At 41.8% G+C, this 16,867-nt stretch overlaps 1 protein-coding gene across 2 annotated transcripts in view; it reads left to right on the top strand.

The window, feature by feature from the left end:
* Positions 1 to 16,867, top strand: part of NUP214 (nucleoporin 214) — a 45,187-nt gene that overhangs the window by 6,626 nt on the left and 21,694 nt on the right. For both annotated transcript variants that reach the window (XM_083807159.1, XM_083807158.1), the window contains exons 8-24: positions 313 to 419; positions 1,034 to 1,100; positions 1,676 to 1,799; positions 3,720 to 3,881; positions 4,985 to 5,438; positions 6,887 to 7,062; positions 7,739 to 7,830; positions 8,445 to 8,534; positions 8,905 to 9,054; positions 9,300 to 9,458; positions 11,640 to 11,743; positions 12,271 to 12,453; positions 12,933 to 13,018; positions 13,117 to 13,200; positions 13,540 to 13,785; positions 14,473 to 14,634; positions 15,595 to 15,703. In XM_083807159.1, coding sequence (XP_083663285.1) covers positions 313 to 419; positions 1,034 to 1,100; positions 1,676 to 1,799; positions 3,720 to 3,881; positions 4,985 to 5,438; positions 6,887 to 7,062; positions 7,739 to 7,830; positions 8,445 to 8,534; positions 8,905 to 9,054; positions 9,300 to 9,458; positions 11,640 to 11,743; positions 12,271 to 12,453; positions 12,933 to 13,018; positions 13,117 to 13,200; positions 13,540 to 13,785; positions 14,473 to 14,634; positions 15,595 to 15,703 — 2,555 coding nt within the window. The remainder of the gene's footprint in view (positions 1 to 312; positions 420 to 1,033; positions 1,101 to 1,675; positions 1,800 to 3,719; positions 3,882 to 4,984; positions 5,439 to 6,886; positions 7,063 to 7,738; positions 7,831 to 8,444; positions 8,535 to 8,904; positions 9,055 to 9,299; positions 9,459 to 11,639; positions 11,744 to 12,270; positions 12,454 to 12,932; positions 13,019 to 13,116; positions 13,201 to 13,539; positions 13,786 to 14,472; positions 14,635 to 15,594; positions 15,704 to 16,867) is intronic.

The following is a 16,867-nucleotide window of genomic DNA, read 5'->3' on the forward strand; positions in this document are numbered from 1 at the left end:
GCTCAGGAAAAAACTTTACCTCATGTAGAGTCCTAATATATGTAACGGATTTTTGTGTGTGTGTATTTGTTTAGGTTAAGGATGTTTTTAGGCTTGTTTATACTGGTAAGGCCCTGGTAAACTTTTTCTTGTCCCTTTATCTTTTGGAGGAGTTGTTTTTGTTTTTGTTCTTCAAGTAGTCTCATGACGCCTGATCTCTTCTGAAGTATGTAGGCAATTATTGCTGTACCCTATGACTATGATGCACTCATATTTTTGGGAAATTACTTGGTTTCTGTACTAGAAGGTAAATTATCAATGTTGGTCTTATAGAAAAAGGAAGAGAAGAGGCCGGAGAAGTTTGTGAATTTCATGGAACCTTGCTATGGGAGCTGCACGGAGAGACAGCATCATTACTTCCTCAACTATGTTGAGGAATGGTGAGTTGCAGGAATTGTGGCAGTCTTTCCCTTATTGTGCATGTCTGAGTCATCTAGGCTTCTCCTTGTGTTGTTTCTCCCTTCTGTAAACTATGTAACACCCGAATATGAGCCAAATGAAATTATAACTTTGAAAATGCTTTATAGAAGTACAGCTTATTTTTCTCGCGTGCTTTATCTCCATACTGACGTACTCATTTTTCTGATGAGAACATGTGTTACTTCATACAGGTACATAAGATCCTTTAAAATCTATTGTAACAATTTCCCCTGAGACTGTAAGTCACACATTAGGTAAAGCATGCGTTTATGTCATTCTTAACTGTATCTGTGTGAAGAAGCTTTTCTTCACTTTTCAAGTACGTGACATGGACCATCATTATTTATGAAGATGCAGTGGCTGGCGGGGGGAGTCACACCCTGGTTACTAGTTCTGAAGAAAACAAACATTCTACAGTGATATAGCTGGTTGTGTTTCCCTCACCTTGGGAGGAGTAGTCAATTTCATGTTGTTATAACTGTTATAGATATGAGTATGATGATGATTAGGGGAGCTGGGGACCTTGCCATGGATTGTCATGCTGTTTTAACCTATTTTTAATCTATGCTTACAGGGATTTAGTTCTGGCAGCTTCAGCAGCTTCCACAGAAGTCAGCATCCTAGCAAGGCAAGGAGATCAGGTAATATTTTTCTTCCTGTTGCACTTGTGCATATGTACCTCCCATTTCTTGAAAATCTAAGCAAGTAAAACGTTTCTAAGATCTGAAATATAACAAAATGGTATGCTTAAAAAAAATCAAATGCCTTTCTTTTTACATCTGAGTTGCACAAAATATTAATGTAAATGTAAGCCTTAGATGACCAGGAGATGAGTGACACAAAGGAGAAGGGATAAACAAACACAGCATGTTGTGAACCAAGTACCACAAGTCTATTTTTCGTGATTTGGTTGGTAGTCTAAAAATGTGGTCAAATTTTCTGGAATAAAAAGTGATTCATATGAGGTCATATTGAAGTAAAACATTGACTGTTTGTCCTTGAGTCTGACCTCAACTCTGACATGTAGTGCTGTGGAAGAAACCACAGACAAATCTGTGGAGGGCCCTGATAATTCTGACGTTTGTTTATCTGACAGGGCAGGTAGATCCTCTCCAGCTTTTTTGCAATCTCCTCTTTCAACGGCAGTAGACTAATGTTCTGAAGAAGACTGAACACAGGAAAGCAGTGGTCAAAATAATATTTTTGCTTCTTGCAGAACTGGGAGTCATGGGTTTTGGAGGACTCCAGCAGAGCAGAACTTCCCGTGACAGATAAGAGTGATGATACTTTGCCTGTTGGTGTTGCTGTGGACTACACCAGTAACATGCCCATCCCAATCAGTGAGTCTTGTTAGTTTTTCTTGTGGAATAGTCCAACAGTAGAAATAAGAGAGATTTTTGAGGGGAAATCTGGTGCTTAGGGTCCTGGGAGATGGTTCTGAAAGGGAGGCTGACAGAATCTGTCCTACATCTTTATAGCAAGCACACAGCACATGAGTGATTACTTCTGTGTAAGGATTTAAATGGCAAGGTGTTAAATATGGTTCTTCCCGAAAGCTTGCAGCAGATTGGGATGCTACAGTAACAGATGTGGAAGAGAAAGCACCTGAGTTATGTCTGTGTTTCACAGAACTGGGATAGCAGTGAGTTTAAAGGGGTCACATTCTAACATCAGGGATTTCAAACTGCCTGTCTGACTTCCATTATGCTCGTAACTTGTGTCATTTTGCATAACTGTTTGTATTAAGTACATTTGCAGTGATCTAAAGGACAAAAAGGGGTTAGTTTCAAAGCCAGAAAAAGCAAGGATCGTTGAGGTGAATGTGTAGGTTTTAATTCTGCATTAAAGCACGGAGCCTGTACTGACTGAACCCTGCTGTGCTCTGCATCTAGCCAGCTGCATTATTGCTGTACCTTCTGCGCTGCCTGAAGGCTCTTCAAAGCACATTGTCAGAGGCTGAAGCTGAAGATACATCTGAGCTATTGTGCTGTACCTTAGTGAATTCTGAAAACTCTCCCTTGAAACCCAGGGGCGCTGAAATAAAGATGCCTTCAGGCAGAGTGGAAGGTACTGCAGTCAAGAGTTTCTGAAGAGCACAGGAGGGTGCCGATTAACTGTGAACTGCAGCAGCCTTTACCTGAATGAAAACTACAGTAGGGAATTGAGGTCAAACTGTGTACTTTAACACAAAATTGAATTTGAAGTATTTTCTTTGTTAATCTATACAGTTAGTGGATTAAGGAGTCTGTCAGAACAGCTTCTTTAAGCCCAGGTTGTGCTGCCTCAGTTTATAGAATGGTTTTTGGAGAAGCTTGTTGCTGACATGTTCTGTGTGTTCTCACAGAGTGCAATCAGCTCTTTTTTGGCTGCACATTATTTGGCTTTGCGGTTCACAACAAGCTTGGATTGAAAAGAAACCATATTTGTCCTGGAGCATGTTTCCATGTGGAAACTGCCCTTCCCCAGCAAAAGCCAATAGATAGAGGGAAAGTAGCCATCCATTGCATGGACCAACAGAAGAAAAGCACCAGTGTAAATTATTATAGCAGTTCTTCCTGCATCCTAGTTTTACTCCTTTTTTTTTAAATATATTAAGCACAGTTACACTTACGGAAAAAGTTTTAGAAATATATGGAGTACTTCAGACCCTTCAACTGTTCTGAGAATACTTGAACTGAAGCATACCAACTCAAAGCTGCTCAGAATGGAAGTATTTTATATCAGAGGTTCAAATCACCAGCCTGTTGTTTACAGGATGTTTTTTTTTAATGTTGGCTTTCTTTAGACTTGAAAAGCTTCCTATCTAGCAATTATTTCTTACCTTATGTATATGAATATTAGTGGTCTGTCAGGACCCAATGGAATGTGGAGAGTTGCTGACAGGAGCTGAGGATTGAAGAAGGGAGCAGCATATAGCTGAAAAGAAAGGAATACCTGAAAATATGAGAATGCTCGGCACAGAAATTCATGGGTTAAGGTTAGGCTTTGACAGTCAGGAGATTATATTTAATTGTCAAAAATAACCTTCTGTCTTTCGTCTATGAACTAATAAAATAAAAAGTCAGGAATAGGAAAGAATAAAGAAGAAAAAAAGAATACGGGGCATTCAGGGGGAAGTAGGGGAACAAAGATGTAATTTAAATCAAGAAGGCAGAAGTGTAAGAAATATTGTGGTAAGCAAGTCACACGATGGTGTCAATGCCAGTAGGAACAAGACAGGAAACTTTGGTTGCAAGGCTCATGTATATGGTCCCTGGCAGGTGATGAGAAGACCCTTCCTCCAGCACCCGTTCTGATCTTGCTCTCTACGGATGGTGTACTCTGCCCATTTTACATGATCAATCAAAACCCAGGGGTCAGATCGCTTATTGTGACCCCAGAGCCATTGCTGACAGCAGGGGAGAGAGCACCAAAATCAACAGGTAAGGGCTCCAGTGGGTTAAGGAAACACTTGCATTTGTGGATCTTTTTTCTGTAAGTTCGGTATTCAGACATGTATGCAGTCACAGAAAATGTTTTTTTATTTTTCTATAATGATAATGGAAGCAATTCTTGTGTGTTTTCTGCTCCCAGGACAGTTCAACTTTTGCGCATCTGGGTGAAATTTAGTTCTGTTTACCATAGGAGATCTCAAGCACTTTGCAGACTGCACTTAAATTCTAATGTGCAATCAACACTTGGGGAACAGGGCCAAAGCAATTCTAGGAGGCCCTTTGCCCAGCTTTGGGGTGGTGTGAGTGAAACTGCAGCAGTGTCTGAAACTGCAGCAGTGTCTGAAACTGCAGCAGTGACTGCAGGCTCCGCTTGGTGGCAAGGAGCAAGACCCAGAGCAAGGTCTGCATACCCCAAAGAGGAGATGGGTTTTCTTCCATGTGTTTTGCCATGGGAGGCCATGATGTGATCAGAAGTGTTTGGCTGCAGCAAGAGCTTATTTAAACGATAGCTTTATGCAGTACTGTGAAAAGTGTTAGCAGGTAGAGCAGTAGCTTTTTCTGAGTGTGTATTGGTTGTGATATGCAACGTGAAGTAAGCAGTTTCTTATGCTGGGGTGTGCAGGTCAGTTGGTCGTTCTGCTTCTCTGCCTGCATACAGTAATTGCAAACCCACCGCTTTCTTACATAAGCCCAGATTTGCTTCTCCAAACAGAATGATTTTGCCTGGCAGCCTTCCTCTCTGCAGTGCTGGCTGGCTAGTGTGCTGACAGCCTGTTTAATTTGAGCTGGCAGGAACCGTATCAAAATCAGTGGAAAAAGGTGAAGGCTTTTCACAGGAAACTCCAGGCGACATTAATCCGGACAGACTTGTGAAAACTGTAGTATTAATAATGACTCGGACTTTATGTAATTTCTGTAAAACTTGTTGGGCATGGGGACTGGCATCCCTGCTCCCTCTTCTGTCTTTCTCACTCTGTTGAGTGAGATAGTACCTGACTGCCCCACCAAGTAGTATTTGGCCTTGCAGTACCTTCTTCCATTAGTCAGGGCAACCAAATGAGTCTCTTCTTTACCTGTTTATCTTCCCGCAGGAAGTACTGCCGCATCTCCAACCACTCCGCCAACTTCTGTAAAGCCTGACACGGTTCCAGGTGTTGCTCCTACTGCCCCTGCCTCAAGTCTGCCTCCAGCAGGAGGTGGAGCACCTGCTTTTTCCTTTATGCCTTCAACTGTGAAGACACCTGGCACTACAACCAGCGATCCTCCTCCTTACCCCTTTTCCACTGACACCTCCAAGCAAGCTGTGGCTCCCAGTCCAGGAGCAGGAACGTTCTCTTTCTCCTCTGCTTCTCCCAAGTCATCCGTAACAGCTGCTCCTTCTGTAGGCACCACTGCGGCTACTGCAACCACCTTCTCTTTTGGATCCATGAGCTTGAAACCAGCTGCAGACAGCTCACCTGGGCCACCACCCTCCACAACACCCCTTGCACAGAAGTTGTCTTTCACGCCTTCAGCTTCTTCAGTCAAAGTGAACCTCAATGAGAAGTAAATACAAAGATAAAGTAGATAATGCGGTAGCTGGGTAGTTGTTAAATCACTCCAGATGTGGACAGCGTGTGGTAGTTCTGAAGATCACACAATAGTTTGTCTTTTTGCCCTGACAGCTGTTTTCTCTGCTTCCCAAAAAAGCACTGAGGAAGCCCCTCTTTATCCAAGATGTAGTTTTCTTTGGCTGTAAAAAAAAAAAAAAAAAAACAACAAAAAAACCCTCAGTGATTCCCATGGTAGAGGTGATGTTCATGGACAAAATATTAGTCGAGGAAGTTGCCAAAGGTTATACTGGTAACTTACCAAATTATCAGAGACTTCATTTTTTCATGTCTTTGCTTCATAGGCATGAAACGTTAATCCAGTGCTGTGGTTCAAGGTGAATTGGCTGAAGGACCCTTGGGGGATGCTGGGATTTGAATTTTTTTTGTGACTAGTTTAGTATTTTACTGGTAGCACAATTTTCTTTCTCTTCTTGTTGAAGGTTCCTTACCTCTAACCTAAGGAGTAACTTGCAGTGGTGGGCAGGAGCTGTATCCATAGTTGATGGATTTTTTTTTTTCCCACTCCTGTGTTGAATAGAGATGCCAGACCTTTTTTTTGTTCTTAAATGGATGCTTGCTCAGTGAATACAGGACCTGAAGTCTTCAAAGCTTCTTTGTGCTGAGAGTTCATGCCAGTTGAAGGATAACTGATGCTGGTTAGAAACTAAGCAAAATAGATTTGAGTGATGAATGTTCTCAGATTTCATATACCTCTCTTTCCTCCAACTCCCAAGACTTACCTCTCTTTTTCAGAAAGAATGGTTCAAAAGGCAGGGCTGTGTTAATTGGAGTTGCTTTCTGTGGAGAGCAATTTTCATGTAAATGTATCTTAAGAAATTTCTGATGGTTCAAATGATTATTTTTTAATTAGGGTAGTCTTTGCTACACCGGCATCTGATGGTGGCTCTTAGGGCTTTTTAAATTTGATATTTTGTGTATAAAGCAAATGATACGGTTGTGAATTGGCTGAATATTTAACTTGGCTGCCTTGAGGGCCTGAGTTTGAAGATGAATGGAAGTTCATGTTCTCTTGCAGAATTTCTCTTTGAACTTTGCTGCAAGGTTGGAACTGAAGGGTGACTCAGATTTGCTATATTTGGTGTTTCTGTGCAAAATGATGAGGTGCGTTTTGAAGCAGGGTAGTAGTTTTTGCTGGCATTTAGTTTTTGCTCACAGGGAGATCCATGGTAGCAGACTTTATGGTTCCAGATATTCAGAAATAACCCTGAAGGGTGCCTTCCCACCACTTCCAGCAGCTGCACTTGTAATTTTGTACCTAGAGCTTAAGTTATTGCTGATCCCCAGGGTGGTTCATTTGTTAGAGCTTAGTGGTTCATTTTGAATGGAGAGAAACAGCTGGGACCAGTTCAGAGCTGAAGGATGCCCTGCTTTCTTCTGCAGGTTCTCTGCTGTAGACACCTCATCTCCCACTAGCAGCGGTGGTCATGCCAGTTCCACAATGTTTTCATTTTCAACCAGTTTAAAAACTGCTTCTGGAGGTCCTCTGGGTCAGTCCACGCCACCCTCTGCCTCTCCTACCACACCACTGAAGGCTTCAACCCCTGTACCTGCCACAGGTAGGAGTCTGATGCATGCCGTTGGGAACAACACATTACAAAGAATGTTCTGAAAGTTTTAGAAATGAAATCAACCTCGCCACGTCCTTTATTTTTTTCTGCTGCATTTACTGATGCAGCAGATCCGCACACTATAATGCTGTGATGGGGTTAGTACTGAAACTGAGAGTTTTCTCCATTTGTGCAGTTTGTTCCCCACAGAGCCAGCTCTCCATATGGGAAATAATATGTTCAACTTCTTAAGTTCTGCCAGAAGTTCTGGTGTTTTCAGTGCCCTGCAATATAGCTCTGGTTAAGAACATTTCTGGGCAGTCACGCAAATCGGTGCCCTGACTTGCATCTGGAGCGTCTGGAGTTCAGTGTTCAGAAGCAAGTTTAAATTAGATTGCGTATATCTGGTAGCAGAATAATATTCCACCTCTCAAATGATTGTGATTAGGGGTCTTGGGGTCCTTCAGGAATGTACAGCCAGATATTTGGGAGTAATGGTTGTTGCCATTAGCAGAGAAATTGAATGGGAGTAAAAGTGCACCTGGGGAAGATGTTTTCTTTCACTAGGGCCTCTACTTCTATCACCGCTGGATTTGATGGCTGGCGATTAACCAGTCTGATCACAACCTGTTTTCTCAAGCTTAATGTAGGTTCATAAATTACTGTTTCTCTTTTTAAATTCTAGTGGCACGTCCTGCTCAAAATATGCCTTCAGGTTCTTTACTACAGAAGACAGCCAAAATCAACTCTTCAGCAGCAAAGCCAAGCTCTACTCCGGTAATGAGAATTTGAGTGGATTTTTTTAGAGAGGGAATGCTTTCTACTGCTCGTGAATTGCTTAGAATTCCTTGGGCTGAATGAGTATTCCTAGGTCCAAGAACTAGATAGCTTTTGACATAAAATACATAAATAAATATTAGCTAATCAGTGGGACTAAAACGGTGTTCTCTGCATAACTTTAAAGAATTTTCATGTATGTTGCCATGGTCAGAGTTGTAGAAACTAATTCTTACCATTGCTTTGGAAATGAGGTTTAACTGCTTTCCTAGCTAATAAGCAGCCAAGATTTGTCTGGATGGTGTTTCTTAAGAGAGGCCCCGGCTTTGGATAACAAAATCAAAACAATAACACAGAGCAGCACACAAAGATTTCCTTTGCTTTCACAAAGCTATAGCCACGTATCATCAGGTAGTCTGCAGTACTACCTTGAATGTGCACATACTTTTCTTAGTTTGGAGTGGAACAAGTATTTATGCTTATGACAATTGCCTCGCTAGTGACTGGTGTCTGAATGGAGCTCTAACAGCAGGCCTTTTTCGATATTCTAGACTCCCTGTTGCTAGGGCTTTATTTTTAATATTGGAGTGAGGTTGTTTGGTTTTTTCCTCCAGGGCAAATCACCAGTCCCCAGCGCTGCTTTAGAGAAACAGGTCCACCAGTGGAAGGATTCGGACCCTGTCATAGCAGGAATCAGAGAGGAGGTGAGAACTTTTTCAAACAGTTTTCTTCATTTTAGAAGCTGGAAGACCACTGTATAGAGACACAGGCATTTCTTTTCAGTCCACGTGTATTTTGATGATGTATTTCAATAGTTTAGGAATCAGAATGGAAATTTTTCACAAGATAGTCAACCTGTTTTGTACTTGCTGTTTGTATGTCCTGTTCAGTCATCTTTAATTTCAATTGCTGTTCTGGAAAAATTGGGTATTCCTTCCTGTTGCTGTGCAAGAAGAATTTCCTGCTTTTCCTGTAAAGTCAGAGGTGTTGATGGTGTTGTAGAAACATGATCTGTGACTTTAGTTCCAGACCCTGCTGTGTTTTAGTGGCTGTACATACTTCTTGGCTTTGCAGATTGCACATTTTCAAAAGGAGATGGAGGAGCTGAAGGTCCAGACTTCCAAAGCCTGTTTCCAAGTGGGTACTCCAGAGGAAATGAAAATGTTGCGAACTGAGTCAGATGATCTTCATACCTTCCTCTTGGAAATTAAAGAGACAACAGAGGTGAGCATTGTGGCTGAGCATCTTCAAACTATTAAACTCCTCCGCAATGACTGTTTGTCACCTGGTATTTCCATTTAACCTGCTAGTGCTGAGCCAAGGTAGATGGAACCTCTGAATATGCTGCTTTAGCATGGGGGCAACATTTGCATTTTTTCTTTCAGACAAACGCTTGCAGGAGCTCCTGTGTTAGAGACGGCAATGAAAATATGTTACTTTGAACCTTGTCCCTTGTGTTCTATTTGCAGTCACTTCATGGAGATATTAGTATTCTGAAGACAACTTTGCTGGAGGGATTTGCAGGGGTAGAAGAAGCTAGAGAGCAGAATGAGCGGAATTGTAGCTTGGGCTATTTACACTTGCTCTATAAGAAACCCTTGGATCCCAAGAGTGAAGCACAGCTCCAGGTATGAAGCATGTTAACCAGCTTCTAATCTAGAGGTTTAAATAAAATAAGTGAGACTTCTGTGTGCAAGTGCCCAGTGGTTTTGTTCTGCCCTAGGTAATTGCTGTTCTGACACAGTGTAGTAAAAATGTGATTAATTTTGTTTCTCCAAGTTTGCAGCATATGCTGAAAATCCTCTGCTAAAGCTTCTCTGTGTTGTTGACATTAGCCAACATCGTCTGTGATGAGACAAAATTCCTGCTGAAGGGAAGTATCTCACCTGAGATCCAAGTCCGTTCTAATCTTAGTACATGACTCTTGACTCCCTGTTCCTTCTCAGTCTGTAGTGTTTGTTCAGGGATTTCAGCTAAAGGAATGTTTTTTCAACTCTTAGTGGAAGAGTTCTTGGAATTACTTCTATCTTGTATCTAAAAGTGCCTTTTAGAACAACTTGATGACTTACTATGACTTACCGAAATTGTGTGGTTAATTTTGTGGATGGCTGAGCCTGAAGTTAAATGATACTCTAAAAGCTTGGGCACAAAGGAGAAGATAACCAGCAGTTCCTGAAGAGGCTTTCAAAGGCTTGAAAGAAACCGGGGTGAAGCACTGAGAGGGCTATTTAACCCTAGGCAAAATAGGCTGAATGTGCTCTACACATGATACTTGGTCTTTTGTATACTGATAAGTTCTCCTTAAGGAGTTTGACCAGCAGGCCGAAGACATAATTGAATGAATGTCGTCTTTGTTACAGTAGGAATCAAGAACATGCACACAGACAGTGACTAGGCATCAGCTGACATGAAGTAACTTCCTTTAGGTCTGATATCTGATTTTCACCTGGACTCTGTAGATTGAGTCACAGTCTTAATTTTATGCCTTCTTTGTCTTTTATTTTCCTGTGACTTCTCGAGCTTATGCTTATGACTAGAGAGGGCTGATAACCTTGAAATGCGTGTTTCACTCGTGTAGAAAGAGGATTGCGTGGAAAGAATGACAGAGTAGGAGGGAAGTGGAAATGAACTGGAATGTAAGGAGAGAGTTTTCAGGTCAAGTTTCTGAGAGTGTTAGAAAGACAGTTTGATCTGACTTAAACTTTATTCAGTTTGCATCACCCCTGTTCTCCTGGCTCAATAATGCTCACTTGATCAACTTAGTATACTAGCTTTAAATGAAGCTTTTAAAAAAAAAAAAAAAAAGACCCCGGGGCTTTTCTGATGTCCAGCCATATTGACTTGCTGTTCAGAGTTGCCGCTACATGATGCTCTTAATTGCTGGAGAGGAAACGTGGGCTTTGTAACGTGTAAACTAAGCTGACAGTACTACTGGATTTGGTTTCAGGTTGGGTATGCCATATTCAAATTTCATGCTGTATCTTGAAAACGGTTGTCATGGAATTCTTCCTAAACAATGTTACTTGGCTGGTTCATCATTGCATTTAAGGGAACATTCTGTTGAGATGGGCTGAAACCAACTGCAGTTTCCATTTTACGAGATTGGAATTAAAGAGATGTTCGTGCTGTGACAGGTTGGAGGGATGACAATTATGAGACAGAAGGCTGGTTTCGTTTAGGGAGCAGGTCTCATAGCCAGAGATCTCTGGCTTAGTTGTGCCAGTTGTGCAACCATGTGGTCATGGATAAGTCACTTTATTCTCTCTGTGCCTTATTTTTTTTCTACCTATAAAAATCAAGTTAATTCCTTGCCTTAATGTGGGAGTTGTGAACATTCCTGAATGCTTTCATGAATCATAATCTGTAAATGCTGGTATCCCAGAGCCATGTGAATAGCGCGCCAGGCTTTGATCACCTATAATTGTTAGATGCTTCAACAGTGTAAAGTGGGAACGAATGACTCATCTTTTGGAAAGGAGGTTTGAAATAAGGTTTGTTTTGTACAAGGCCTGATGTTTGTACCACCCTTACTGAAAAGCCCTGGCAGTGTTTTGCAAACATTATGGAAAGTCTTATTTCTAGTTTAAAGTTGGGATAAAATGGCTGGGCCGAGCACATACATACTCCTCCACTAATTAATAAATAGGTTTTCATTGCGTTGAGTTCTGTTGTGCTGGATAAAACTTTCCAGGCAGAAATATGGGAAAATGTCACATGGCGTGGACCGAATGAGCCAAAGGGTCTTCAGCTTCTTCAACCGAAACAGACTTCTGAAGTGAATTAAAATCTGTTTCTATTTTACATGGCAGGAAATTCGACGCTTGCACCAGTATGTGAAGTTTGCTGTCCAGGATGTGAATGATGTTCTGGATTTGGAGTGGGATCGGCACCTGGAACAGAAGAGAAAGCAGAAGTAAGTAACTGAAATTGGAATACAGAACTGTAAGGAACTTGTCAGTGAATCAGACGTTAGTCCCTAATCAACAGACAGAAGCCTTTTTCCATTTTTATAGTACAGTCTTTTTTGAGGGGTTTATGACTAAAGCTCAGCTAAGATACCTAACTGGAGACCTGTAGGTTCACACTACTTGGCTTTGTAAGTTTGTTACATGCTTGCTGCATCTCCCTGCATGGCGTAAATAGCACTTACGGAAAAACCTGTAAAATAAACTCTCTAGGGACCAAGCACACTGGTGGTAGCTAATGAAACCCTCCTAATAGATAACATGTCTTCTAGTAAATGAATAAACTTTCAGCATGTCCAAACGAGAAATGTGCATTTGAGACGAACAGGACTGCCGTGGTGTTCAGACCAAACCATGTTTGACCTCATGGTGTTTAAGTAGCTAAAACCACCAAACAGCTTTGTCTGGACATGTCTGCTTGTGGCCAGATGCGTAGCATGGTCTTTATCCCTGTCTCTCGATTTGCTGTCTTAAGGCGTTTGATTGTTCCTGAGCGAGAGACCCTGTTTAACACCCTGGCTAATAACCGGGAAATAATCAATCAGCAGAGGAAGAGACTAAATCAGTTGGTGAACAGTCTACAGCAGCTCCGATTGTATAACCAGACATCTCAGTGGAGTGTTCTCAGCGATACATCTTCTCTTAGCAGTGCTCAAAGGTATGTGAAACGCAAGTTTGTGAGTGGTGTTGCCACTCTGCTCTTGCCCCCAGCAGCATGCAAGGGTGTGTCCTCCAAAGAATGATGTTTTGTGGATGTGGTAGGGGAGAGCAGGATGTCCTGAACAAGTACTGAGCTATGGCCAGGTAATACAGAAGCTCATTGTTTATATTCTGTGATGCATTGTTTGCTTATCAGAATTTTCCCTTGAAAGTTATGTTCTTATAATAGTGTAAACAGGATAATTGAACCTCCGGGCTGAGGCACTGCTGGTTTTGTCTGAATTCGGGGGAAGAAGTGAATGGCTCTTTGACTCTTCAAAGTAATTCAAGCAATGTGTGTTTAAATAGCACAGCATCTAAAGGAGCCAGCTGTTCTAAGACAGTGGTTCTAGTGACTCCTTTTGGCTCTCTTTTGTTCCTGCTCTGGTTGGATTCTTTCTGCTGATTGTGTTTTTTCACTGCTCTGCAATGTCCCAGTTTCGACAGTGACCTTGAAAGCCTGCGGAATGCCTTGATGAAAACTACCTTGGAATCACACACCAAACCACTGCCTAAAGTACCTGGTAATGTCTTTTCCTGGTATTCACACATAAATGACTTTTTAAATTTATTATTGTTTACTTGCGCTTTGATATAGACTAATAACTTTTCTCTTTTCCAGCTAAATTATCCCCTGTGAAACTGGCACAGTTGAGGAATTTTCTAGCCAAGAGGAAGACTCCACCAGTTAGGTCTACAGCTCCAGGTAAACCTTTAGCTACCGTAAAAGTCTGGAATGCTTTCTAGAAGGGTGACTTATCTGCTGTGGGCACCAGTGCTGAAGTTAGTTTTTGGCAGCGTCTCATTCCTCAATGCTTTCTTCTCCCTTCCTGCTCCCTCATCTGCTCTCAATAATAATTTTCTTCATTTATCATCTTACTGAAAGTTGCTTTTCCTGGCAGTTAAGAAGTCAAATCCTAGCAATGTAGGATTAAAACAAGCCAGTAGAATAGCATCCTAAAATAGGATGTATGTCTGTTAGGCTGGATGGTTCTCTCACTTTAACACACGCACGCACACATGATTTTTTTTTCTGGTGTTGCAGCAAATTTGTCCCGATCTGCCTTTTTGTCCACAAGATATTACGAAGAGTTGGATGAAGTCAGTTCAACATCCTCAGTTTCCCAGTCTCTGGAAAATGAGGACACACAGGCGGCGGACCAGGAAGAAGAGGCTGCTCCAGTCCAAGTCCCTCGCCATGCCCCTGTGGTCCGTACTCCGTCTGTCCAGCCTGGTTTGATGGCTCAGTCTCTGCCCTTTGGGAAACAGCACCCCTCCTTGGGTACTTTGTGTGAGTTGTTTTTGCAGTCTCCTATTCTGTACATGTTCTTGTCAGTATCTTTAACCACTGTATCCATTACCAGTGCTTCAAGTCCTGGAGAAATGAGATTGCAGCATGCAGGGTTATGTTCCCAAGTTTCCAGAAGTAGTTAGCAGAGTTTCATTGACTGCGCCTTTTTGGCGGCCTGTTACTTTTAGATTGTACTGGCTATAGGTGGCACTGTCTTCCTTTAGTAATTTGCCTTAAGGGCAAATATTTCTTAAAATAATGCCTCAAAAACCAGGAGGCTGAAGTACTTCCGCATTAGGTGGGTATGGACTAAGTGAGGACTTCTGAGCCCAGAAACAGTAAGAACTGTTTGCATACGCTTCCTTGTCTGAGAGGTTTTTTCATCTCTGTAGCCAGAGAACTTGAACCTCCCTAAATGAAAAATAAGCTGTCAGCAGAATTGACTGTAACAACAAACTGAAAGTCATCTAATGCATTGAAATGACAGCTGCTTCGATTTACTTGCTGAATTCATCGGAATACTGAAACTGTCTGTGCCAGATAGAGTTGATTGTTTAAAAAGCATGTGGGTCAGCCATGTCAGAAGGAAGCTGTGTGCTCACAGGAACTGCAGTTCATTAAAGGCCTTCACGTCTTTCTGAGTTGAGGAGATACAATGAGCTGTAATATTTTTGTTTGCATTTGTAGTGCCTGCATCTTCAAACAGAATCATACCACAAGGGGCAGACAGTACAATGCTTGCAACAAAGACTGTGAAACATGGGGCCCCTGCTCCCACTGTCACTGTTCCAGCACCACAAGCAGCTGCTGCAGCAGCTCTGCGGAGGCAGATGGCTAGCCAGGCCCCAGGTAAAAGGATGGCTAATTATCCAAGTGACCTCTGAGCATTTGAATGTGAATTTCACAGGAATTTAGTGCTTGAAAAGGAAAAGACCATCACAGCGCAACACATCTCTATATGTTGCAGCCTCTGAGCTATCCAGTCTTTTTTTGTCTTCCTTCCTCCTGTAAGCTACTAGTACAAAATGCCTGAAAAACTCCCACTTGATGTTTCATTGTACCCCTTCTGGTCTGTGCTCTCCCGGAGAAGTCAATGACTTAAAAGATTCTTTCACAGCTGGAGAACCAATTGATCTGTATGCAAGAAACTCTAGACGCTGTTGGAAAGCAGAGGAATGATGTTACTGGCCCAAACTAATAGCTCTTTTTGTTAGCTATGCAATTACCAATGTGTACTGTAAAACAGTATATTTTAATACTGAAAAGTTAAACTGTTGAGGTAAGCTTTGGGTACGCTTGTAAGGTTTTGAGTTGATAGGAGAAAGGTTTAAGCTTTTTTTTTTTGTTTGGTTTTAGACAATTCTGGATGCTTCCCCAGTATTGTAACATCAGTGCAGAAAAGAAACAAAATTCAGTTACTGGTAGAAGAATTAATTTAGTTTATTTTCCTTGCCTAAGGAGAGCATAAGTGCACAAAATGGACTAATGTTGTGAATTCTGGCAGAGGCTGGGGTGTAATTAGATAGGTCATTTCTGTTAACCCAAGATGTTATGATGTAGGTAAGGGACAGTTAGTAAGTATAATTAGATTTGGACAGCCAACAAGGAAAAATGTACAAGCTCTGTGAGAAGCTGGCTGCTTCTTTAGTGTCCTTACTGAAGGCTGAGATGGCCAACAGTTTGGGCCAGGTATACCATATACCTTCTAGAAACTTCCCTGGGTTTCTTCTGGCATTACTCTGAGACACCATATTGATTGCAATGCTTAATGTGGAGAAGATATTTACCCCCTTTTTTTTTTCCTTAAAGCTGTAAGCACCTCCTTGACTGAATCAACTCTGAAAAACGTTCCTCAGGTGGTAAATGTGCGAGAACTGAAGACTGGTGCATTGACTCCAGCCGTCTCTGCAGTAATAGGGTGAGTGGGTTCTCCCCTTTTTTTCTGGTAGCCTTTGCTGATATTTGCAATAGAGCACATACACCAGTGGGGAGCAGCAGTAGTATTTTATGTATTCTGACTTAACTCTAAATGTATCCAGTTTACGTTAAGCCTTGAGTTTGTGTAATGAAAGGAAGAAATATTTTCTTTCCGTGTCATTCAAGGATTTGCTAATGTTTGGCATGAACAAACAACAAGACCAGTATTAACATCCTTTTCTGTTAGTCTATGAAATGCATTTTAGTGCATTCCCTCCTGTTAGGATCTAGTGCTTTAATTGTTAACGCACGCTTTGGATCTGGTATCTCTCCAGTCACTGGTACTGTTCTGCCTCTTTCTGTAAGGGAAGTGCACCTCTCTGTCACTGCCCTTGGTCTGTGGGCTTAAGCAGTCCAGATGCTGTTCTTTCTACTTCCTTGTCTGTTACAGAGAAAACCTCTGGGGTTAAGCCTCTCCTTTCTGTTCCCTGACTCTCACACAGAGGGAAGGAGAACTGCACTCTTGCTTCTTTTGAAGCTTGTATTCAATTTCTTGACATAAGAATCTTGACTGAAGGGCTGGGTGTCAATAGAGGCTGATCAATTTGGAAAAATATGGAGCTGCAAAGCTGTCATCCTCGTGAGGAAATTGTGAATGTTGGCTTCAGGAATTTAACATTGAATTTAAGATTTTTCATGAGTTAGCTGTAACTCTTGGCTTTCCTGCTCTCTGCCTCCTACAGACAACAGCCAGCTCAGCTCATTCCAGAGATGTCTGTCTTATCAACAGGCTCTGTCATCAACCACAGCACTAGTCTCTTTCCCTGTCGTGGTACTGACCTTGAAACTGTCTTTGCTCGATGTTCCTGCCATTGCTTAAGACCAAGATAATATGTGGCTTTTTCTGGGCTGGAGTGGCAAGGGCATTGCTGAAAAGTCTTGAGCAAAGTTGGTGTTAGTGCACTTATGTCGTAGTGCAAAGGCATTAAAACCAGGATAAATCGCCATGTATGTCTGATTAAAGTCCATGTGGAGCTGCAAATGCTTTGCCCACATAATTGTGGGCTATACGTGCAGCTCTCGGCATGACTTCTGTTATTACTTTATTTCTGGTTTTCAAACAAGTGTGTATACTCTTCAGTGTCAAAGAAGAAAATGAAATTCT

Source organism: Anser anser, assembly GCF_964211835.1.
Source record: "Anser anser genome assembly, chromosome: 21".
Taxonomy (NCBI): domain Eukaryota; kingdom Metazoa; phylum Chordata; class Aves; order Anseriformes; family Anatidae; genus Anser; species Anser anser.